Source organism: Balaenoptera acutorostrata, chromosome 2 (assembly GCF_949987535.1).
Source record: "Balaenoptera acutorostrata chromosome 2, mBalAcu1.1, whole genome shotgun sequence".
Classification (NCBI taxonomy): Eukaryota; Metazoa; Chordata; class Mammalia; order Artiodactyla; family Balaenopteridae; genus Balaenoptera; species Balaenoptera acutorostrata.
In genome coordinates this window covers 172309533-172335145 of record NC_080065.1, presented here as the reverse complement: position 1 = coordinate 172335145, position 25613 = coordinate 172309533, and the positions used below count along the sequence as shown (strand labels likewise).

Genomic DNA, 25613 nt, shown 5'->3' with positions numbered 1-25613 from the left:
ACACATTATGTTTTTTCTAAGTAACAATATGGAACTGCTATGGACTGAATGTGTCCCCACAAATTCACACGTGGAACCCCCAATGTCTATGTGGAATAGGGCCTGTGAGGATGTAATTAAAGTCCAATGACAGGCTTCCCTGGTGGCTCAATGGTTAAGAATCCGCCTGATAGTGCACGGGACACGGGTTCGATCCCAGGCCTGGGAAGATCCCACATGCCATGGAGTAACTAAGCCCGTGCGCCACAACTGCTGAGCCTGCGCTCTAGAGCCCGCAAGCTGCAACTACTGAAGCCTGTGTGCCTAGAGCCCATGCTCTGCAACGAGAGAAGCCACCACAATGAGAAGCCCACGCACCGCAAGGAAGAGAAGCCCCTGCTCGCTGCAACGAGAGAGAGCCTGCGCACAGCAACAAAGACCCAACACAGCCAAAAAAAAAAAAAAAAAAAGTCCAGTGAGGTCATAGGGGTGGGGCCCTAATCCATAAGACTGTGGCCTTCTAAGCAGAGGAAGAGAGACCTCTTCCTTATTCCATTCCCCTTGTGAGGACACAGCGAGAAGGCATCTGTCTGGAAGCCAGGAAAAGAGCCCTTACTGGGAACTGAACCAGCCCCAGAAAATAGTAAACCAATGAGCAGCTGTGTTCCAATAAAACTTTATTTACCAACACTGTGGTCTGCAACCCTGCTCCACAGTATGCGTGTCACAGAGCCTAACATGGGTCTGAGGAAGAACCTACATGCATGCAGTCCGGGTAGGTCAGCACACCTCCGAATCACTGCCTTCAGGTCCCCCCTTTCCTTGGAATTCCCTCTGGATCCTGCCCCTTCTCTTGACAGTTTTCCTTCTGTGGGTGCAGTATGAAGGATGAGATTTTAGCTTGTTTTGTTCAGTCCTAATCTAGATCAGGACTCCTTGAAAGGTGGTGTCTGGTTTGCCCTCTGTCTATGGAAAGGCCAACACAGACAGAGAGGTTGCATATAGAAACCTTTATAGCAATGTGACAGAGTAATTTCATGTCTGTTGAATCTAATGAGACTTTTGGGCTTTTTATTTGGCTGCTCCGTGTCTTAGTTGCGGCATGCGGGCTCTTAGTTGTGGCGTGTGGGATCTAGTTCCCTGACCAGGGATTGAACCCGGGCCCCCTGCGTTGGGAGCACAGAGTCTTAACCACTGGACCACCAGGGAAGTCCTGGGCTTATTCTTTTGTATGCTGCTTCATTTTCCCTTTCCTTTTCCTAGTTCATCTTGCTTGTATTTCGCACTGGTACTGGGCGGTGGTGAGCCAAAACCCTGTGGCCTGAGCAGACTGTGGCTGGGTCACTGCCGGAGGCTGTGGGTACGTCCCGGAGATGCCCGGGCCCCAGGTGCGAGCTCTGGGTGTGGGACAGTCCAGAAGTGACCCTCCTGACACACTTGTAGGACGCCTGCCTCCCTGTGCGTCACTACAGTCATCAGTCGTGGGGCGGAGACAGTGCTGCCACCTGGAAAGAGCCTGTGAGGGTGTCCTGAGTTCCAGAGATGAGATGCTGAGGGAAAGCCCTGTGCGCAGGAAAAAGGCTCACTGCAGGCACTCCCATCGAGCGGACACAGAGATGCTAAGTGAGGAGGAGGGGGCCAGGACCAGGTTGTAAAGGAAGAGCAATCCATTCTCATGGGAAGATCCATTTAGTGAGGACGCAAGGCCTCTCAAACCCCGAGGACACCAGCTTGGTGGCATCACAAATGTGGCAGGAACCCAGACTGTGGGTGCTTCTCTCACAGAGAAGGCAGCCCAGGTTCCCCAGCCCAGGAGTGAACACCTTAGCCAAGGCAACAGCATGGGAACAGGAGGGGGTGGTTTCTGAGCACCAGGGGGACCCAAGGGACCATGGAGGTGATAGACTGATGAAGGCAGCCAGTGGCGCCTGTGTGTGGAGGAGGGCGCTGGGTGGGGTGAGGAAGCTGCAGGGAGGGGAGGGAGACCAGGGCAGTGGGATGCCCAGCAGGAGGCCTGGAGAACACACACACTGAAGGTGCAGGGCCAGAGCAGGAGTGGGAGGTGGCCCCACTCCCCTAAGAGCCCCCAGTCCCCCACGTCCTTCAGAATCTGACTCCAAGAAGCTCCCTGGCATTCCCTGTTGCCACTTGCTCCCCTCACCCACTCAGCTCCAACCTGGCTGCCCTTGGGCCTGGACACCAAGCCATCCTTGCCTCAGAGACACTTTCCCAACAAGGAAGCGGAGATGTCCCATCAGTTAGGTCCTGGTTCAAAACATACCCCCAGAGACCCACCTGCCCGCCCGCCCACCCCACCTCTACCCAGGGCCCCGAGGGCCACATCTGTCTCTGTACGGCTGTGTGGAACAACCCTCTTCCCTAGGGACCGTCGATGTCTTGTTCACTGCCTTGGCTCTGGTTCCTGGAATGTGCCTGGCCTCACAGAATCATGGCCCAGAAATAGGAACTTGTGCTAAGAAACCTCTCCTCAAAGGCCACCAGGACATTTTATGGGCCAGTGCTACCAGGCCCTCAAGGAAGAGAGAGCCCCTTTCTGCAACAAACTGTTTCAGAGAAGAGACACGGGAAAAGCCACCCACTCACCCGACGGAGAACTCAAGGCGGGACTTCATGGGGAAGTCACAGCTCAGCACATTCATGACCAGAGCCGAGACGGCAAAACAAATGACCAGCAACCCAAAGTCAACAGCATCTGTGTGCGTGTACATGCACAAACATATGAATCATAACCAAGAAGATTTATCTCTGAACATAGGTGCTTCCAAAATCTGTCAGTAAAAATCATCAATGCCAATGAAAATCAGTGTAAATGAATGTAAATGAAAACCTATCAACGTAAAGCATCACAGTAACCACAAGGAGAAAAACTATAGCTCAAAAGATGCAAAAAGGGAGATCAGCTCGGTGCTTTGTGACCACCTAGAGGGGTGGGATGGGGAGGGTGGGAGGGAGGGAGATGCAAGAGGGAAGAGAAATGGGAACATATTGTATATGTATAACTGATTCACTTTGTTATAAAGCAGAAGCTAACACACTATTGTAAGGCAATTATACTTCAATAAAGATGTTTGAAAAAAAAAAAGAAACAAACTGATTAAAACAATACCCATTAATGATAAAAACCCTTAGCAAACCAGGAACAGAAAGAACCCTCCTTAACCTGACAAGGGGCATCTCCCTAAACCACACACACACTTGGACTTACTGGGGACCCTGTAGAGGCACTGCTTCGAGTGAGACACAGGCAGGCTCTGTCCTGTAGGTGTTGGTCGAGCAGATGGGACCAGAGCCCGGGAAGGGACAGACGGGCAAGGTAAAGAGGGGAGATGTCACCCATTTGCAGGCTGAAGGGCATTCCTGTGTGACTGGAGTCACCTGGGGATCACCGATGTCACCGACAACTCCCCCCTCCCCTTCCCCCTTGCCCCTAAATTGGCCTCCAGGTGGGGTTGGTGCTGAGCAATGGCATTCTGACCAGCTGGCCACCCGCATCGTCAAGGGCCCTTTAAATGCCTGTTTCCAGGGGGATAACTTGGAACACAGCCTGTTGGTGTGGAGAACTGCCTGCATTTACCTTTGAGACAACGTCCCCCGGGTCAGTTCTTTAAGCAACATTCTAGATGAAGCCTTGTTTTAAGTCACTGGACTGTCTCGGTCCCACAGGACTTTACAAGGAACATCCCTTTAGCAAACTCTCGTCGGTTTCTGAAATCACAGCTGACATGCACGTTAGATATTCATCAGACTGCAGGAGTATAACACTATGCAAATTCCTATCAATTCTAATTAACCCTTAATTAAAATACATCACAACCTAAGTGCTGAAACCTCAAGCAAATATGCAAATTAATTCTCATTTCAATATACTTTTGCATTTATTAATTTAAGGCCTGCGACTCTGTCATAAACTACTGTATGACCTGCTGATGCTCAGTAAAACTGGCATGCAGTTTGCCTAGGTTTGTTTTCCTGTGGCAACAGGGCAAAAGGAAAAGACAGCGAAATGCTGTAATAGAAAATGCAGCCAAGTAAAACGTCTAGAAAATTAGTCCACGCTCTCCTGTGAGGCTTTGGGAACATTTAAGAGTAACAGCTAAGAAAAACAGCACTTATGGATGGTTTCTGTCTACATTAAACAATCTTATTTCTCCTCCAAAGAAATGCTTTAATTTCAACTGAACAATATCTAGAAGCTTCCGAAGCTGGGCTACCGTCACCCAAAGGTATGACCTTTATTTTGCCGAGTCCTGCACAGGGAGGTGACCAGACCAGCAACACGCACAACCATGTCCTACCCATTCCCAGGCTGGAAATCAGACTTTTAGGCCCGCCAAGGCCCTAACTTCCCTAAGAGGGATTGTCCCAGGGACTGATGTTAAGCAGGTTCTAGGTGACAGTAAAAAGGAGCATTTTCTGTGAAGAGAGATTAGTCACTTTCACACCATCGCCAAGTTTACTGCTAGCTACAGTATGCCAAGCCCATAACAGGGTTGGGACACTCTGCAGGCACGCCTGTGCTTTTGCGGGTTAACAGATGCTGCGTGAAATTAACACATAGGATAATTTCAGTGGATGGTTAATCCCTAAGAAGAAACCTGAATAGGGTAACAGATGCTGCAAGAAAGTGCTGCTTCACAAGAATCTGTGTACTAAGGCCTTAAGCTATGGGCCCCCAACTGAAATCCTTCAGTCCTTGATTGGTTTTTATAACAGCTCTATTGAGAAATAATTCATGTGACATACAACTCACCCATTTCCAGTGAATAACTCAGTGGTTTTCAGTACATTCACCAGGTTGTGCAACTACCACCTAACTTTTTCACTACCTCAAAAAGAGACCCTGTCCATGTTAGCAGTCACTCCCCACTCCCCACCCCAGCCCCTGGCAACTGCTAATCTCTTTCTCCCTCTTCTGGACATTTCACATAAATGGAAACACACACTATTGTGGACTTTTGTGTCTGGCTTCTTTTACTCAGAATAAAGGTTTTTCTTTTTTTTTTTTTAATTGAACTATAGCTGATTTACAATGTTTCAGGTATACAGCAAAGTGATTCAGTTTATCTATATCTGTATCTATATCTTTTTCAGATTCTTTTGCATTATAGGTTATTACAAGATATTGAATATAGTTCCCTGTGCTATACAGTAGGGCCTTATTGTTAGCATAAAGTTTTTTTTTTCTTTTTAAAAATTTATTTATTTATTTATTTTTGGCTACGTTGGGTCTTTGTTGCTGCACATGGGCTTTCTCTAGTTGTGGTGAGTGGGCGGCTACTTTTTGTTGCTGTGCACAGGCTTCTCATCGCCGTGGCTTCTCTTGCTGAGGAGCATGCGCTCTAGGCGCACGGGCTTCAGTAGTTGTGGCACACGGGCTCAGTAGTTGTGGCACACGGGCTCAGTAGTTGTGGCTCGCGGGTTTAGTTGCTCCGCGGCATGTGGGATCTTCCCGGACCAGGGCTTGAACCCGTGTCCTCTGCATTGGCAGGCAGATTCTTAACCACTGTGCCACCAGGGAAGCCCTAGCATAAAGTTTTTAAGGTTCATCCATGTTGTAGCTTGTGTCAGAAAACTTCATTCCTTTTTATGGCTGAACAACAGTCCATTGCACAGATGGACCACATCTTGTTTCTCTAGTCATCATCATGGACATTAGATTTTTTTTCATAATCCTTGATTTGTCTATTTGTCTATACTAATCCACCTGTCTGTCCAACAGAACTTTCCCAATGATGGAATGTTCTAGATCTGCACTAATATGGGAGCCACTAGCTACATGTGGCTACTGAGCACTTGAGATGTGGCTAGTGTGGCTGAAGAACACCTTATTTAATTATACTTGATTTTAATTAATTCAAATGCAAATCACCCCTGTGGGATGGGCCACAGTCAATAGCTGCAGAGGAGCTATGTACGCTGATCAGAATCGGAGGCTTGATTCATGAGTCACCCGGAGACTGTGGAGCCGAGAAAGGACACTCCAAGCAACCTGAAAAATAACCCCCCAGCTCTAGGAGATCCGCCCCCTGCACGGCCACAGGGAAATACTGCACAGGGGTCTCAGCCCCAGGGCCAGCCAAACACAAAAGGGATCTGAATTCTGGAAGAAGTCACACATTGGCCCGAAGCGTAGTCGTTGGACAGACCCAACCAGAAAGCTGAAGCTACTGATCAAGATGTTGCAATTGTAACAGACCTGAGTGGCGGAGGAGGCACGGAAACAGAGGTAAAAAAACTGCTGGATTACTTATGCCTGAGAGCTCCCAGCCAGGCCCAGGAACGGTGGTGAGGAAATAGGAGGGCAGTCCTTTGTGTGAGAGTTATTACATCCACTTCCTCCACGGCAGCTGCCCATGCTCCTTGGCCCGAGAGCAAGGCTGGTGGGGCTGGGACTTCTCGCTCCTCAGAGACAAAGTGAACCCAGGACTGACCAAAGTGAGGCACAGATGCGTACTTGAGGCCAGCACAGGGGACAGTCACAGCTTGGAGAAGACGGAGCAGGTCCCTCGGTGTGAACTTCCCAGGACGCTTCGCAGCTCTTCAAGGGGCTGCCCATCTGCAATCCAAGATCCAAAGGTCTTTACGCAAGTTGGCCTTCAAGCGAATTTGGAGGCAAAGCCTGACCCACACCAGTGTGTGCGACCGTTCCTGCTCTGAGGCGAAGTCACTGAATGCAAGGCTCTGCCTCAGTTCTTGTCAACACCACATACCTAAAACCTAAACAATTCTGAGTTCTGTAATGCACCCAGCCCCAAGGGTTTCAGGAAAGGGACTGGGTCAGTACTGGGTCCTCCCAGCTAAATTCAAAGCTCTCTAAAAAGGGTTTATTTGGGCTTCCCTGGTGGCGCAGTGGTTGAGAATCTGCCTGCCAATGCAGGGGACGTGGGTTCGAGCCCTGGTCTGGGAAGATCCCACAGGCCGCGGAGCAACTGGGCCCGTGAGCCACAACTACTGAGCCTGTGCATCTGGAGCCTGTGCTCCGCAACAAGAGAGGCCACGACAGTGAGAGGCCCATGCACCGCGATGAAGAGTGGCCCCCGCTCGCCGCAACTAGAGAAAGCCCTCGCACAGAAACGAAGACCCAACACAGCCAAAAATAAAAATAAATAAATTAATTAAAAAAAAAAAAAAGGGTTTATTTGTTCTCCTCAGGACAGCTCCTCCAGATACCAAGAAGGATGGCTGTTTCAAGGGAAGGATTTGGGAGGGGGGGTCTACTCCTAGGGTATCCTTGGCCTTCAGAGACTGCGGCAGGCAGGACCACCCAGACACCACACAGAGGAGAGCACAGGTGGAGGGCCTGCGTATCGACCCTGGAAGATGCAACCGTGTCCTTCCCACAGGCCGGAGGAGGCATAGGAAGGCAATTCCTGGAACTTGTGGGTTAGTGCTTCCAGGAACATTCGACGACGGTTTACATGGAGGATGGCTTTCTTTTCAGGATGATACGAATGATAAGCCCTGGGTTCTAAGTCAGGCCCCAGACACTCAGTCTTCCTGAACCCCGTAAGCTGTATAGGATAAAAAGGATTTCACTTAATAGGTATCAGTCACCAGAAACAGTTCTTCATTCAACAAAAATATAAGGTGTACACTGTGTGTCAGGTACCAGGGCAGTCCTAGGACACGGCTCGTCCTAGACCCTGCGCTCACCAGAGGAGACAGATTGCAGAGGCCAGGAGCCATCATGGGTGCAGTGAGAGCAGCAGATGCACAGACAGTGCCCGGGGCCTGTGAGTGCGGAGTTCCCTCCCTGAGCCAGAAAAGTGTGTGAAGGGGCAGCATGCAGCCTGGCTGTGGGTTACTGGGGTGCACCCCTCTCTCTGGAGCTTCACTCTGCTCATCTGTAAAACAGGAGTGAAGTAAATGTCTGTCCCGGGCCACTGGAAGTTTGGGGTAATGATGCCAGGACTCGCGGAGCTCTCTGGCTGTGGCCCATGCTCCATCAATACCTACTGGGCTTTAAACACTCTGTGCAGGTTTAGTGTTTACCCTAAAGGTCTGTCGCAGACATTAGCTAGAGGCAAATGTGAGAAACGTGGGTTAAATCAAGAAGCCAATGTGCCCTCTCCCAGTGTGGGCACCCCAGGAGGCCCAGCCTGCAGGATCGCTCATCGGGCAGAGGCCCATGGGAACCCGGTGCAGGATCAGGACCCTGAATAGTTTTCTTTGGGCCAAGACTTGGTCATTCCTGGTCATGGGGTTGGGGGAAGCTGAGGCGGCACTGAGATCTCATTTACTTTCCTTGTGGCCCATCCTGGAGACTGTAAGGCCTGCGGCCCATGTGCTGGAAACACAGTGCTTCCACGACTGCACTTCCTACTGATATGAAAAGACACCTGGCCACACTGAACTTGACATTTAGGCAGCTCTCGGCAACTGTGATGGCTAGTGCTTTTCAAGGCTGAGTGGTGCTGCCCCAACCCCGTGCTGCCATGCCCCCAAATGTACCAGGCACCCCGATGTTTGAGCCAATTGGTGGAAAGGAAGCATGATCTTCTGAAGAAATGCCCAGATGTGATGCATGGCCTATGCTCTGAGCCCTACAGCCGCCTTGGGATTCAGCCTGGGTGGAGTCAGAAGCCCTGAGTGTGGTCCTTGCCACCTGGGAGGATGGGACAGGGCAGCGGCGTGGGCTAAAACAGACACCTCAGCCTGTCCTGGTGGCAGTAGGTCTCAAGCCTTTCATTTCCTCCTGAAACTGCTGAGTTTGAAGCTGACTGACAGCTGCGTTCACATGTGGACATACGTAATCAGATGAAGCGAGAGGAGAAGTGGCCAGGCAGCGCACACCCACAGCTCTCAAGGAGCGGTTTCCCCATCGGTCCCAGCATCATCTCACTAATGGGGAAAAGGTCATCAACAACTACAGCTTCCTGAGACAACAGCTGATTAAACTACTTTGAAAAACTGCTTTTTATTACTACTGAATTCCTTACTTTTGCATAGCTAAGTTGTCAATAAAAACCTCAAGGGCCCACACATCCAAGGAGCTCTGATGACAGAGCCAACTGCTGAGGGCAGTGGGGACCGCCTCCCCTGCAAAGGGCTGTTTCTTCCCCCTGGGGGCAGGTGGGAGCTGGCAGGGGGACAGCACACCTCAGAGAGAGGCCCCAACACTGGAAGATTTTTAAGACGGTGTGATCAACATCATACAGTTCAACGGTCCTGAGGAACATGTGACTGTAGCCAATGTCTCCAGGGGATGGACACACACTGGCGTGTCCCCCGTGGGCAGTTTCTTCCAGCTCACAGGACTCTCGGGTTCAGTTGTAGGAATGCTGCTTATCTGGTTCACACAGAGGACTGAAGGGAGTGCTGCGAGGGGTTAAGGGCAAACTTGTTTAAACCCCAAAAAAACCCAACCTTGTTTACTAGAAGTCATAATATCTGCTCCCCATAATTTAAATAAGGAACCGACAAGACGGGCCATTAGACATTCAAACGCCTGTGAGAGGCACCCGAGCAGGAGCTTAGTGTGGGACCTACAGGGCAAGGGGCCGTCTGCAGAGGAGGGCAACCCGTGGGAGCTGGTGGGGGACCCGGGTCAGGGGCTGAGGTGGTGAAAAGGGATGCATGTGAGGGAGGAGGATGGGATACACGTGACGGGGGGAGGCAACGACTGATTAAATAAGTAAAAGTACTGAGGATGATGGGAGCAGGGTTCTTATTGTCAGAGAAAGGAGTTACCAATCTAGAGAGAGAGAGAAATAGAATGAACTCTGTGGTGCTGAACCAGAATTAAAGACAATGAAATGAGGGAATTCCCTGGCAGTCCAGTGGTTAGGACTCGGCCCTTTCGCCGCCGGCGCCCGGGTTCGATCACTGGCTGGGGAACTAATAAGATCCCACAAGCTGCCCGGTGCAGCCAAAAAAAAAAAAAAAAAAAAAAACTGAAATGACCTCATGGTTTTCAATATATGCAGATACAGTAAAAATAGACATGAATGTGTGTGTGTACACGTATATATGCATCCCCCACAAATACTCCTGAGCTCTGTGCCCTGAGAGTGACCAGAGCAGTACAGCCTCAATAGTAACAAGCATACCCAGGACCAAGATCTACTCTAAGTGGAGCCAGGGCTCCTGGAGAAATGGTTGATTTCGGCCCGGCAGGAGAGGGAAGAATAAGAGCCTGGAACATGTTATGGCAGCAAGGAAGGGAATGCTCAAAGGCTGATGGAGACATGTCAGAAGGACATGAGCCAGCTTGAAGGGTCTCACACTAGCCAACCCTGGGACAATTTGAGCGTCGAAATGAGTGATAATAGTAACTGTGATAAAATAAGACTCCATGAATCTATACCGACACAAAATACGAAAATGAATAAAAGGGAAATTTAATGAGGGATAGTCTCAGAGTACCTCCTACAGAATACTTATTACAAAGGGAAAAGGAGCAACTTTAAAAAGGAGAAGTCTGGCAGACACTATCTCACTTGAGTGACCAAAGTTAAAGTCATCAATAGGGGACAGAGCAAATGTGGGCACCACTGAGCAGCCTCTGTGTGAGAAGAGGCGTTGATTCATTTTGAGGATGTGTAGCAGAAATCTAATCATGAGGAAACACCAGATAAACCCAGATGGAGGGACTTGCCTGTGATCTTCCAGATGGTCAAGGTCATGAAAGTCAAGGAAAGACAGGGGCTTGTCACAGATGAAACAAGACCGAAGAGATGTGATAACTAAACACAACAAGATTTTGACCTTTTTGTCCTTTTCTATAAAGGACATTATTGGGACAACTGACAGAGCCTGAATGAGATCTGCGGATTCCATGGTGGGTGGGGTATCAGTGTTCCCTTCCTGACCGTGACAGTTGTCCTGTGGGTAAAAAGGAGACTGTCCCTGTTGGAAACGCACTCAAGTGTGCAGGGGTCACGGGGCATCATGGCAGCAACTTACTCTCCAATAGTTCGGGGAGAAAATGTATTTGCGTGTTCTTGGAACATTTTTGTGAACCTGTGATTGTTTCAAAATAAAAAGTTAAACACATACAAACAAACCTGTGAGAACAAACGTAGACCACTCAAACTACAGTGACTTTGTAAACCAAATGGGATATAAGCTTTTGGGTTACAGAGTGCATAGAGGGTAAAAGAATTAGAACAGAAATATACCACATGCTGGCTCTTATGAAAAAGGAAAGTAGTGGTAAAGATAACAGATAAAATGTTGACTTCTACCTGGGTTAAGGATTGACACCATGAAGATCCACAATGAGATATTCCTTTGAACTAATATGATTCCCAAAATCTGCTGTCATCAAACAGTCTTTAAAATACAAACAAGTGTAAAAGAATATCATGTCCACTACAATGGGATACCACTTCGCACCCACTAGGATGGCTATTATAAAAACAAAACAAAACAAAACAAATGCAGAAAATAACAAGTGTTGAAGAAGATGTGGAGAAACTGGAACCCTTGTGCACTGCTGGTTAGAATGTAAAATGGTGTAGCTGCTGTGGAAAACAGTATGGCAGTTCTTAAATATACAATTACCACGTGATCCAGCAATTCCACTCCTGCGTATATACCCCAAATAACTGAAAGCAAGGTCTCAAACAGATATTTGTGCAGATATTAGCATCATTATTCACAATAGCCAAGAGGCGGAAACAACCAAATGTCCCACAACGAATGGATAAACAAAATGTGGTCTATCCATATGATGGAATATTATTCAGCCATAAAAAAGAAGCAAATTCTGACACATGTTACAACATGGGTGAACCTTGAAAACATTATGCTAAGTGAAATAAGCCAGTCATAAATGGACAAATCTTGTATAATTCCACTTATATGAGGTACTTAGAGCAGCAGTCAAATTCATAAAGACAGAGAGTAGGATGGTGGTTATCAGAGGCCAGAGGAGTGGGGAATGGGGAGTTAGTGTTTAATGAGTAAGGAATTTCAGTTTAGGAAGATGAAAAAGCTCTGGAGATGGATGGTGGTGACGGTTGCACAATGATGTAAATGTAGTTAATGCCACTGAACTGTACACTTAAAAATGGGAAAGTGGTAAATTTTATGTTATGTATATTTTATCACAATAAAAAATATTTCAACTGTGGGGGGAAAATATCACATCCTTACAGCATTTGGGTGAAACAAATGTAGGTTTAAAATTGAATTTCTCGGGCTTCCCTGGTGGCACAGTGGTTAAGAATCTGCCTGCCAATGCAGGGGACACAGGTTCGAGCTCTGGTCCGGGAAGATTCCACATGCCATGGAGCAACTAAGCCCGTGCTCCACAACTACTGAGCCTGTGCTCTAGAGCCCGTGAGCCACAACTACTGAGCCCACGTGCCACAACTACTGAAGCCCTCGTGCCTAGAGCCCGTGCTCCACAACAAGAGAAGCCACCGCAATGAGAAGCCCGTGCACCGTAATGAAGAGTAGCCCCTGCTCGCCGCAACTAGAGAAAAGCCCACGCGCAGCAGTGAAGACCGAACGCAGCCAAAAATAAATAAATAAATAAAATTTAAAAAAAAAAATTGAATTTCTCTTTCAGTCACCAGATAACTACTGGCGGCTGGCACCACATCCATAGCCTTACACGTAAGAACTCACACAGTCTTCAGTAACCGTGAGCTAAGTGTTGTCACTGTCCCCAAGTCACAGAGAAGGACTGGGGACAGAGAAAGTTTCAGTCACATGCCAGGGTCATGGAGCCAGAGGTAAAGCGGAATTCAGACCCTTTCACTGCTCTCTGCCACCGTCCATGTCAAGTACACGTCAACCTTGCACCAAAACCGTGTTCAGAAAGAAACATACTTTTGTACCACATACGTGCTTTCCATGAGCCCCAGCATAACTCAAGTGCTATACTCCAAAGTGACACACAACATTCAAATAATTGATCTCAAGAGACCAACTCACTCTGGACTTCCCTGGTGGCGCAGTGGTTAAGAATCCACCTGCCAATGCAGGGGACACGGGTTCGATCCCTGGTCTGGGAAGATCCCACATGCTGTGGGGCAACTAAGCCCGTGAGCCACAACTACTGAGCCTGTGCTCTAGAGCCCACGAGCCACAACTACTGAGCCCACGTGCCACAACTACTGAAGCCCTCGCGCCTAGAGCCCGTGCTCCACAAGAGAAGCCACCGCAATGAGAAGCCCGCACACTGTAATGAAGAGTACCCCCGCTCACTGCAACTAGAGAAAGCTCGTGCACAGCAACAAACACCCAATGCAGCCAAAAAAAAAAAAGAGACACCAACTCACTCTAAGAAATCAAGTGACAATCTTTCTCTGATTTGGTTTAAATAATGATTTTGGTTTAAATGATGTCTTCACCATATTTGTGGCTTCTCTTGTAAACCATCTTCAAATTGCTATTAACCTTGACCAAGTGATCAAGGTCAGCGGTCCTATCAGTGATAGGACTTATTGACAGCACATACCTCCGACACGATGCACTGAGAAGGACAACGTTGCTTCTGTGCGATTCCTGCCACAGGTGCACAACCTCAGTCTAATTATGAAGAAACAGACGAACCACACTGAGGGACTCTGTAAAATAACTGAGCAGGTCTCAGCAAAAGTATGAAAGCCATGGACGATGAGGAACAATGGAGGAAACTTCACAGGTTGGTGGTGACTAAGGAGACACGATGACTAAATGCAGTGTGGGATCCTGGACCAGAAAAAGGGCATTTAGGACACAATCTGGGGAAATTCAAATAGAACCTGTTGCTCAGTTACAGAGCATTGTACCAACATCAATTTCCTGGTTTAATCACTGCACTATGGTTCTGAAGGTGTTGCCATTAGAAAAAGCTGGGAGAAGGGTATACTCTCTGTACTAATTTTTCTTCCTTCTTTTTTAAAAATTAATTAATTAATTAATTAATTTTTGGCTGCGTTGGGTCTTTGTTGCTGCGCGTGGGCTTTCTCTAGTTGTGGCGAGCGGGGGCTACTCTTCATTACGGTGCATGGGCTTCTCATTGCGGTGGCTTCTCTTATTGTGGAGCACGGGCTCTAGGCGTGAGGGCTTCAGTAGTTGTGGCTCGTGGGCTTCAGTAGTTGTGGCTCGTGGGCTCTAGAGCACAAGCTCAGTAGTTGTGGCACACGGGCTTAGTTGCTCCGCGGCATGTGGGATCTTCCCAGACCAGGGATCGAACCCGTGTCCCCTGCATTGGCAGGTGGATTCTTATCCACTGCGCCACCAGGGAAGTCCTCTCTGTACTAGTTTTTCAACTTTTCTGCAAGTCTAAATTAATTCAATATGAAACGATTTTCCTTTTTTTTTTTTCTTTTAACAAAAGAATTTGCAGTGGCAGAAGCTTCCATGGGGATTACTTTGGATGCTTAAAACAAACAAAACAAAATTATGATTCTACTTTCCTAATTCTGTCATCTCAGATCCTTTTGTAAAACAACTGAATGCCACAGTGCCTCTGAAGTCTTGCACCTAGAATGCAGCTGCTTGTTACTCACTGGCAACAGTATTTCTCTAGTTACAAACTGCAAAATAAATGAGTGTGATACACCAGAAAGCAGGGCTCTGACAAAGCACAAATGAACCAACTGAACCATCGCTGCCAGAGAGGGATGTGACGAGCAAGATGGCCCACGACGCACATTAGGGCTGAGCCAGGACCAGAGGTGCGAGGTTGTTGTGGTCCTGGTGCCACAGAAGTGTCTTCTCAACGGCCTACCTGTCTTTTCCTTGATCTCACAGAGCACACTGAAGAGAGCAGGCTTCATCTGATGACAATTCAGAGCATGCTTTCTGAAAGAGGTGACAGAGGAGCAGGTGAGAAAGAGAAGAGTCATTCTGTGCATGAGAGTAATGAATCTCTATACTGAGTCTGCCAGGTCTGTTGAAAAACCCTCTTACGAAAGGGCAGAACCATAGAATTTCAAATGAATTCAATTTGCACCAAACTCAAACAGAGTAATATTCAAAACATTTCCCTTTAAACACTGCAAATTTAAATAATGCAAATAACTCATCAAGAACTATGAAACCTCAAGGTCCAATAATTTGAAAGCAGTGTTCACACTATTGCCCTAGAGTAGCACTTTAATGCGTAAGCGGAAACCCCAGCCATCCTATCCCAGTGTTCTGCAACATTAACTTAGCAAGGACTTCCCTGGTGGCGCAGTGGTTAAGAATCTGCCTGCCAATGCAGGGGACATGGGTTCAAGCCCTGGTCCCGGAAGATCCCACATGCCACGGAGCAACTAAGCTCGTGAGCCACAACTACTGAGCCCACGTGCCACAACTACTAAAGCCCGTGCGCCTAGAGCCCGTGCTCCACAACAAGAGAAGCCACTGCAATGAGAAGCCCGCGCACCGCAATGAAGAGTAGCCCCCGCTCGCCGCAACTAGGGAAAGCCCACGTGCAGCAACGAAGACCCAACGTGGCCATAAATAAATAAGAAAAATATTTTAAAAAACCCATTAACTTAAAAGGTGGTTGGTTACTGAGCAGCTTCTAAGTGCCACACACCATTCTAGTGTCACAGAGACACAGACAGATGAGGCCCCTACCCACATGGCAGGAAGGAGAAAGTGAGACACCACACGACACCATACTCACACATGCAAACACACACATATACACCATCGGCAGTGGCAGGTGCTTTGTGGTAACTTAAACTAGAGTGATAACTAGAAGGCTTATTAGTGTTTGCATGTCTCCAAGGTGACATCAAAGCTGAGATCGGAATGACACGGAGAAGTCAGGCAGGAAGAGATCTGAAGAGAGTAAATATTTAGGCAGAGGAAGCAGCCAGTGCAAGGCCGTGAGTGAGAACACCCTTGGTTATTATTTATTTATTTATTTATTTTTGCCGCGCCACACAGCATGTGGGATCTTAGTTCCCTGACCAGGGATTGAACCCTCACCCCCTGCAGTGGAAGTGCAGAGTTGTAACCACTGGACCACCAGGAAGTCCCCACTCTGGGCTTTTTAAGAGACCAGGATGCTGTAGAATAAGGGGTGAGGGAGAGAGCCATGTGGTGAAGTTGGAGAGGCAGGTGGGGCTGACTGGAAGAGCCTTGTAGTCAGGGGAATGACTCTGGCTTTTGCTCACCTGTGATGGAAACTGTGGTCGGCAGAGGAATGGTCCCCAAAGATGTCCACATGTTAATCCTCAGAACCACTTACAAGGGAAAAAGAACTCTGCAGATGATTAATGTTAAGGACATTTAGGTGGGAAGATTAATTTGGATTATACAGATGGGCCCAATCTAATCATGTGTCTTTAAAAAAAAAATTGAAGTATAGTTGATTTACATTTAATCATGTGTCCTTAAAAGTGGACAAACTCTCCCAGCTGTGGTCAGTGAAAGAGATGCAACGACATAGGGTCAGAGACACTACATTGTGGGCTTTGAAGATGGAGGGACTGCAAGCCAAGGAATGCAGGCGGCCTTGACAGGCTGGAAAAGGCAAGGGAGTGGACTCTCCTTCAGAGCCTCCAGAAGGAATGACCTGCTAACGCCTTGATTTTAGCCCAATGAGAGCCCAATGTTGGACTTGGAACCTACAGAAATGGAAGATAACAAATTTGTGTTTTTTAAGCCACTAAGTCTGCGGTCATTTGTCACAGTTGGCAATAGAAAACTAATTAATAGAGAACGATACGGGAAGCAATGGAGGATTTTACAGAGTGGTTTTCACACGACATGTATTGCATTTTTATTAGCGCTGATTTCTTTGAGATGTAATTCACACACCATGAAGTTCACACTTAAGTGTACATACAATTTAGTCGCTTTTAGTAAACGCATGATGTGCAACTATCACCACCTAATTCCAGGACATTTTCATCACCCCAAGAAGAAACCCTACTCTCATTAGTAGTCATTCCACATTTCCCCCTCCTCCCACTCAGCAACCTGCCTCTACAGATTTGTGTGGACATTTCATATAAATGGAAATCAGACAGTATGTGGTCTTTTGTGACTGGCTTCCTTCACACAGCATGCTTTCATGGTTCATCCAAGATGTTGTGCATCAGTGCTTCATTCCTTTTTATGGCCAACTAATACTCCACTGTTTGAATATATTTTATCTATTCATCAGTTGATGGCCATTTGGGTTATTTCCACCTTTTGGCTATTATGAATGATGCTGCTATGAACATGCATGTACAAGTTTTTGTGTGAGCATATGCCTAGGGAGAAAGGCTGGGTCATATGGTAACTCTATGCTTAACTTTTTAAGGAAATGTCAAACTTTTGCAAAGTGGCTGCACCATTTTACATTTCCATCAGCAACTTATGATGTGACCAATTTCTCCACATCCTTGTCAACACTTGCTACTGTCTTTTTTTATTATAGCCACCCCTGTGGGTGTGAGGTGGTATCTCACTGTGGTTTTGATTTGCATTTGTCTAATGGCTAATGATGTTGCACATCTTTTCATGTGTTTATCAGCTATTCTTTATTTTTATTTTTTTTTCTGGGGTATTTTGGTCTTTTTTTTTTTTATAAATTAATTTATTTATTTTTGGCTGTGTTGGGTCTTCGTTTCTGTACGAGGGCTTTCTCTAGTTGCGGCAAGCGGGGGCCACTCTTCATCGCGGTGCGCGGGCCTCTCACTGTCGCAGCCTCTCTTGTTGCGGAGCACAGGCTCCAGACGCGCAGGCTCAGTCGTTGTGGCTCACGGGCCCAGTTGCTCCGTGGCATGTGGGATCTTCCCAGACCAGGGCTCGAACCCGTGTCCCCTGCATTGGCAGGTGGATTCTCAACCACTGCACCACAAGGGAAGCCCTGGTCTTTTTTTTTTTTTAATATTTATTGGAGTATGGTTGATTTACAATGTTGTGTTTCTTTCAAGTGTACAGCAAGCCATTCTTCTTTAGAAAAACGCCTGTTCAAATCCTTTGTTCATTTTTAAATTGGGCTATTTGTTTTTTTATTGTTGAGTTGTAAGAGTTCCTTATATATTCTGGATACTAGACACTAATCAGATATATGATTTGCGAATCTTTTCTCCCATTCTGTGAGTTGTCTTTTGACCTTCTTTATAGTGTCCTTTGAAGCACAAAAGTTTTTCATTTTGATGAAATCAAATTTATCTATTTTTTTCTTTTGTTGCTTGCGCTTTAGGGGTCATATCTAAGAAGCCATGGAGTAATTCAGGGTTACAAATGTTTACGCCTATATTTTCAACTAATAGTTTTTTTTATAGGATTAGCTCTTACACTTAGGTGTTTCATCCATTTGAGTTAATTTTTGTACAAGGTGTAAGCTAAGGGTCCAACTTCATTCTTTTGCATGTGGAGATCCAGTTTTACCAGCACCATTTGTGGAAGAGACTTTTCTTTCCCCATTGAATGGTTTTGACACCCTTGTCAAAAGTTAGTTGACCATAGATGTGTGGGTTTATTTCTGCACTTTCAATTCTATTCCATTGATCTATTTGCCTATCCTTAAGCAAACTGCATTTTATTTTTTTTCCTGCTAAAATAATAACTTTAATGGAAGATACAAGACAAAAAAATTAGATAAGATTTGGTACAGTATAAGACACCAGCAGGGTACAGTGCCAAATTAAGAACAGAAAAAAGGTCTTTAGAAGATAGCAGGTTCTAATATGTATATGTATAACTGTTTCAATTTGTGTACACCTGAAACTAACACATATTGTAAATCAACTATACTCCAATAAAAATTTTTTAAAAAAAGGATAGTAGGGGGGCTTCCCTGGTGGCGCAGTCGTTGAGAATCCGCCTGCCAATGCAGGGGACACGGGTTCGAGCCCTGGTCTGGGAGGATCCCACATGCCACGGAGCAACTAGGCCCGTGAGCCACAATTACTGAGCCTGCGCGTCTGGAGCCTGTGCTCCGCAACAAGAGAGGCCGCGATAGTGAGAGGCCCGCGCACCGCGATGAAGAGTGCCCCCGCTTGCCACAACTAGAGAAAGCCCTCGCACAGAAACGAAGACCCAACACAGCCATAAATAAATAAATAAATAAATAAATAAATAAATATTTAAAAAAAAAAAAAGGATAGTAAGTTCTAGCTATTTATCAAACTATATAAACTTATAAGTAAAGCCTTACCAAATTAGTGTACCAGAGGTACCAAATTAGTATACCAAAGGAATGGGATTTAGAAAGACTGCATTTCTTTTTTGAAATTCAAAGCATCTCTAGGAACTAGAAAAGTTATTTTACAGATGACTACACTAAAATTTTAAACAACAACAAATGACCTACTAAGGCAACGTAAATATGTTTCAAGGCTAGAAAAACTATCCCCATACTTTCCTGACATCACTCTAAACATAAGAATCGCAGTATGCTAAAATCTCAAAGCTAATATATTAAACATATTTGATATTTGGGGCTTTCTGAAATTATTTTTAGAATTTTACTTTACAAGTGGGAAATGCACTTTTAATTTTTTAATGACATTTTCCTCCTAGAGATAGAATGTAGACATTTATATCTTTTCAGAGCAAAAAAGTCATCAAAATAGGAGACTAGCATAGTACCAGCCTACAGATAATGGTTACACATGCATGTGTCTTTATTAGTTTCCTAACCATCAGGAATTTATTTCAAACAAGGTTCTCTAAGCCTTCATTATTTATATGCAAAATCCAGAGAAAACCAGTGTATCAAATTATGATTTAGTGGTCACAATCAGGGAATATGATACTCTTCCCTGTGAAGAAATACATGTCAGTCGTTGCAGAGGCAATTTAGACCTCTTTTATTGTCTGTTATCCAGGACAAACCTTTGCCAATATCTAATTACCCACAGAATCAAATTTAAATAAAATAAAGTATTAGAAGGTAGCCCATATGATGGGTATAATTTAGATTATCTTAGCCTAAATTTATCTTTTGCTCCTCAATAAAGCACACTGACTCAGATATATGTTCCACAGATGATATGCTTTTTCTTAGTCAGTGCAGAAATATAATTTGTACATCCTGAAAATATCTTTATCTGTCTATCCATGAAGAAAAGCTTCCTCTTATTTGCCTCTGTCTTGTTTTGAATATATAATTCAGAGGTTTACAAACTTTTCCAATGACTGTATTTCAGCATGTGTTTCATCAGGAAACATTTGAAAGGATGTTTTTACTTTATAGGTTTACTATTTGAAATTCACTGTTGCTCAAGTTAGTAGTAGTGGGCAGTTTTCCTGTAGAGAGCAATTTCAAACACAATGAGTAGATGTCTGCTGGCTCTAATCAATAGGTTGTACCTTTTGTCCTTTCCCTATATTTGACCACACACTATTCTGTTGTCCATGGCCTCAGGCAAATCAGATTGGTCCTTTCTTCCCACCCCTCCCAAAAGGCCAAAACAGTTCAATGGCTAAGTTTTAAATAAGATTTATAACTGCCTGCAATAATCCTTTGAAGTTTTCTTACTAGAATGAAACATGAGTTATAGGAGAGTTTCTGATTTAGTTGAAGGGTGGGGAGCAACAAGCAATAGTCACAGTATTTTTAAACAGTATAACAATTCAGTGAAGATTATACATCAACTGATGTTGCCCTGTTTTCTCAGTTTTAAATGATTTTTTTTTTAATTGCTAGGGAACAGGTTTAGACACAGGAAATAAAATACAGGCCAGTCCATTATTTACATGTTCTTCATCTTGGCCATGAGGTCTTCCAAGCTTTCACCAGAATCTTCCACTGTTACTTCGGGTACAGAATCATCTTGCTTTTGGGGAACTGTATATGCCACTGTAATTCCTTCAGGTAAGTCACGAATTGGACCTGAAGAATTTTTCAGTTCCTCTTCTGAAACCTCAGATACCAACTCAATACCCCACTCATTGTCGTCATGTATTATCTCTTCCTCTTCTTAAACAATCTCCTGTGTGGGCAGTGCTGCTACCTTTTTCTTATATTCTTCCTGTTGCTTCCTACAATTTCTGTCATCACACTGAGGATTTGGCTTCATGGACATAGTAGGGAAAAAATCCTGCATTTCATTGTATCCAAGGTAAAAACTAACAGTACCAAAATTTAACAGAAACTTTAACACATTTTGTACCAAGATCCCAGCAACCACTCCCATAGTGGTAGGAAGACTGGCTGCACAAACACCTTCTCGTTTCAGAGTCTTCTCATCAATATGTGCAGCAACTACAAGCGGTGGCGCACACGCAAAACAAGCAGATTCTCCAGGAATTATGAGCTGTATATGCCCTGAAACTGCATTTTCACTGACCCCAGACTCCATCCATGTTTGTCCAAGCTCATTACAAGCTGTATTTATTGTCACTCGAGCTTCAAAATTGTCCACACAGCTAAGAACTAGGTCAACAGGTTTTCCTTCTTCTAATCCACCATTACTTATTCTATTCATGAAACGTTCAAAGTTTTCTACTGTGGTTATATTGTAGTTGTGTACTTCGAAAAGAACATCAGGATTAATGTTCCTCAAAGTATGTTCTGCTGCTTGAACTTTACTTAATCCTGCTTGATGAGGTTGGAAGAAAAGTCTATTCATATTGGCCAGTTTCACCTTGTCATAGTCAAAGAGTAGCAACTTACCAATGCCACGTCTTGTCAGCATTTCAGCAGTCACACTGCCAACTCCACCAACACCTACTATTGCTACAGCAAAGGTACGGATTTTCTCATAGTCGCTTACAATTCCCATTCGTTTCAATGCCATCTGGCGGCGTCTCCGCCGCTCCCGCGGGCCTCTCAGCCCAAACTGCATTTTAAAAAGATCACTGTGGCTGCTCTCTGGAGACTGGGCTGGAAGGCAAATATGGAACCAAGGATACCAATCTGGAGGCTGTTACAGCTGGAATAGTCCAGAAATGCTGTTGGCTTAGTTTAGAGTTATGGTAGTAGACATAAAAAGTAGATAGATCTTTGGTTTGGGGAACGGAATCAACAGGACCTCCTGATAAACTGGTGTAGGGTTTTAGGGAAAGAGGAGGTGCAAGGATAACTACTAGCTTTAGGTCTGAGCAACTGGATGGATGGAAATATCATCAACTTCAACAGGGGAGACTGGAGGGCAGCAGGTTTGGGGGAGGAGGGTCTAGAAAGGAGGGTTGTGCTTTGATCAGGTTTCACCTGAGATCCCTATGAGCTACGCAAGAGGAGGTATCAGGTAGGCAGCTGGCACACGGATGTGGACTCAAGGCTGGAGATAAACAATATAAAGATGGAGTCCTGGGCATAGAGATGGCACTTTAAGCCACAAGACTTGAGGGAATCACTATAGGAGAATGTAGAGAGCGGCCCAGGCCCCAGGCTTAGGCATCTGTACTTGTAAAGGTCAAGCAGATGAGAAAATCCTGCAGAAGAGACTGGGACCCAACCTGCCAGTGGGGAGGAACCAAGAACAGTTTCAAAGAGAGAAGAGTAACCTGTGAGAAATGCTTCTGAGAGGTGAAGTGGGAGAAGAGACCTTGGATTTAGCAACATGGAGGTCACTGGTGACTCAGCAGAGTGAGAAGGTTGGGAGAAGGTGGGTGGAGGAGGGAGAGGAAGTGGAAGTAGCAACCACAAACTCTTTGACACTTGATCCCAAAAGAAAGTAAAGAAATGTAGCAAGTGCTAAAAGAAAGGGTGTGTATTAATCATGTTTAAAATGTTCTATCTTTTATGATGCTTTGACATCCCGGGGCAGGGAGAGACTGTCCTTCCCAGAGCTAACTAAATCCAAATATAGCAAACAACTTGCCTGAGAGCATGCCTTTCATATGCAAACTCAAATCCAAAGGCCACACTCCCAATACCTCTTTTATCTAACTCTCAGCACCAGTCAAGATGCCCCCCACTTCCCTGGTGGCACAGTGGTTAAGAATCCGCCTGCCAATGCAGGGGACATGGGTTCGAGCCCTGGTCCAGGAAGAGCCCACATGCCATGGAGCAACTAAGCCCGTGCGCCACAACTACTGAAGCCTGCATGCCTAGAGCCCGTGCACCACAACGAAGAGTAGCCCCCGCTTGCTGCAACTAGGGAAAGCCCGCACGCAGCAACAAAGACCCAACTCAGCCAAAAATAAATAAATAAATAGATAAATAAATTTATTAAAAAAAAAGATGCCCCCAGCCCTGGGACTTCCCTGGTAGTCCAGTGTTTAAGACTCCATGCTCCCAATGCAGGGGGCCTGGGTTCAATCCCTGGTCAGGGAACTAGATCTCACATGCCACAATGAAGAAGATCCTGCTGCCGAAACTAAGACCCAGCCGAGCCCAAAAGAAAAAAAAAAAAAAATATGCCCCCAGCCCTAAATCACCCCAGGGCCAGGTACCAGATAAAGAGAGATCAACTCTATTGCCCAGAGCCTGCTGAAATTATTGAAACTATCCAATCCTAAACTTGCTCAAATTGTCTACCCTGCCTCGCCCTTTCCTTCCCATGGAAATCACAATAAAGGCTCCAGGCCATTCTGTCCCCTTACTTCTTCTGCCTCCCAAAGGACTTCCCAGTGTGGTGCTTCCCCATGTGGCCTGCCTCCTCCTCTCAGGAATTTCAAGTGATAAACTCTTCTTTCAAAGTTGTCTCTGTCTTTCTTCTTACCTGATTAAAACAAATCCCAGGTACAAATAAAGACAGGGAGAGTCAAGGGAAGTTTTCGTTTCTTTGTGTGTTTTTAAAGATATGAGACACTAGCACATGTCTATATGCCTAAGAGCCAGTCTAGGGAGGGGATTTGATAATGCAAGAGAGAGACTGAGGATAACTGCAATCTCAACGGTGTGTTCACCTTCACCGTTGGTGAACAACTTTGATGAGTACTATGCCGTTATTTTAACATTTACTGTTATTATGATTTTAAGTCCTGTAATGCTGTCATCCAAGCATTCATTATTAAAAGATGCTATCAAGGACAGAAAATATACCTGAAAATCAGTAACTTCATGATGGAAGTAAAATATGATTAACACCATGAGAAAGGTTAAACATCTGCCACAGCTCACTATACTGTTAATCTATGGGAGAATGTCCTCATTTCCAAATGCCTTCCAAATTCATCATGCGCCCCTGTGGGATGCCTTTCAAAAGGCTAGGGTTGGGGTGCAGAACTCAGATATACGTTTCTGAATCCCAAATATGAAAATGTTAATGGGGGATGAGATTTGGTGCTCTGTAAAGCTGAACCCAAACGTTAGTCTTTCTTACACAGTACACAGTAATTGATCACATAGGATATTATGCCAAAATGTTTTCCTTCCATAAAAGCAGTTATTATCATTAATGAAAATGGCCTCCGGTTAGAGTTTGTTATCCTCTGTAAATATAATTCTAAAAATACAAGGAAAGAGGGGCTTCCCTGGTGGCTCAGTGGTTAAGGACCCGCCTGCCAATGCAGGGGACATGGGTTCAAGCCCTGGTCCGGGAAGATCCCACATGCCGCGGAGCAACTAAGTCCGTGTGCCACAACTACTGAGCCTGCGTGCCACAACTACTGAGCCTGCGTGCCACAACTACTGAAGCCCGCACACCTAGAGCCCGTGCTCCACAACAAGAGAAGCCACCGCAACGAGAAGCCCGCGCACCGCAACGAAGAGTAGCCCCGACTCACTGCAACTAGAGAAAGCCTGCGCACAGCAACAAAGACCCAATGCAACCAAAAATAAATAATAAATAAATAGATTAAAAAAAGAATACAAGGAAAGAGAATGAAGTCGGCTGCTCTGCTTCTTAAAGGGGATTCTAGGAATGATTATTCCCAGGTCAGTTTCCTGCTTATAAAACATCTTACTTTAGATACAGTATAAAGCACCTTTGAATGAATACAAAGTAACTTCACAGAATGTTTTTGTGGTTTATTATGAAAAGTAAACAAATGTCTAACCTTTGAGCATGTTCTTGGCCTAGAGGTGATCAAGCAGCTGACAGCAAACCATCAGTGATTACATAAAGTACGACAGACCACATCATTCATCAAAGGGGATCAACTAATTTCTGTGACAGACACATCCTAAGGTGACCCCCACTGAGTATAATCCTCTCTCCTTGAGTTTGGGCAGAATCTGTGACTTGCAAAGTGGCAAAAGTGATGGTATATAGTCTCGCCCGTGGTTATGTCACATTATGACTCCACCTTAGTGGACTGGGGAACATCACCTGTTGGCCTTGAAGCCAGCTGCCATGTTGTGAGAGGGCCAGTAATGGGGAACTGCAGGCAGCCTCTTGGAGCTGAGAGCAGACCCCCAGCTGACAGCCAGCAAGAAAACAAGAACTTCAGTCCTGCAACTGCAAGCAACAGTTTTGCCAACAACCCTGTGAGACTGGAAGATGACCCTGAGCTTCAGATAGGAACACAGATCAGCCAACACCTTGACCGAAGTCTTGTGAGACCCTGAGCAGAGGACCCAGCTCAGCTGTGCCCAGATTCCTGCCTGTGGAAATTGAGATCAGTTTTAACTGTTTTAAGCTGTTAGGTTTGTGGTAATTTGTTACATAGCAACAGATAGCTGAGATAACTGAACAGATTGTAAGGCAGTGAATGGGGACTGTGGGGAGAAAAAGAAGGTCTGTGCTCGCACCTTTAGCAAGTACGTGACGTGTTCTATGCAACCAAGTATCTGCATTAAAACAAAACAAAATGTTAATGTTTATGAAGAAGCAAAATTCCAATGAATGAGAAATCATAAATCTTTTAAATAAATAAAAGAAACTTCCGAGGATAATCTAAAT

At 45.5% G+C, this 25613-nt stretch overlaps 1 protein-coding gene, 1 non-coding gene and 1 pseudogene across 2 annotated transcripts in view; all 3 read right to left on the bottom strand.

Annotated features, from left to right (window-relative positions):
• Positions 1-25613, bottom strand: part of PBX4 (PBX homeobox 4) — a 50039-nt gene that overhangs the window by 13157 nt on the left and 11269 nt on the right. Inside the window, 1 exon segment of the mRNA XM_057538364.1 lies at positions 14669-14742. Within this exon segment, the coding sequence (XP_057394347.1) occupies positions 14669-14742 (74 nt within the window).
• On the bottom strand, positions 1116-1188 carry TRNAG-CCC (transfer RNA glycine (anticodon CCC)). The gene has a single exon. It is a non-coding gene; the product is annotated as a tRNA-Gly (tRNA).
• LOC130706419 (ubiquitin-like modifier-activating enzyme 5) lies at positions 20423-21644 on the bottom strand (annotated as a pseudogene).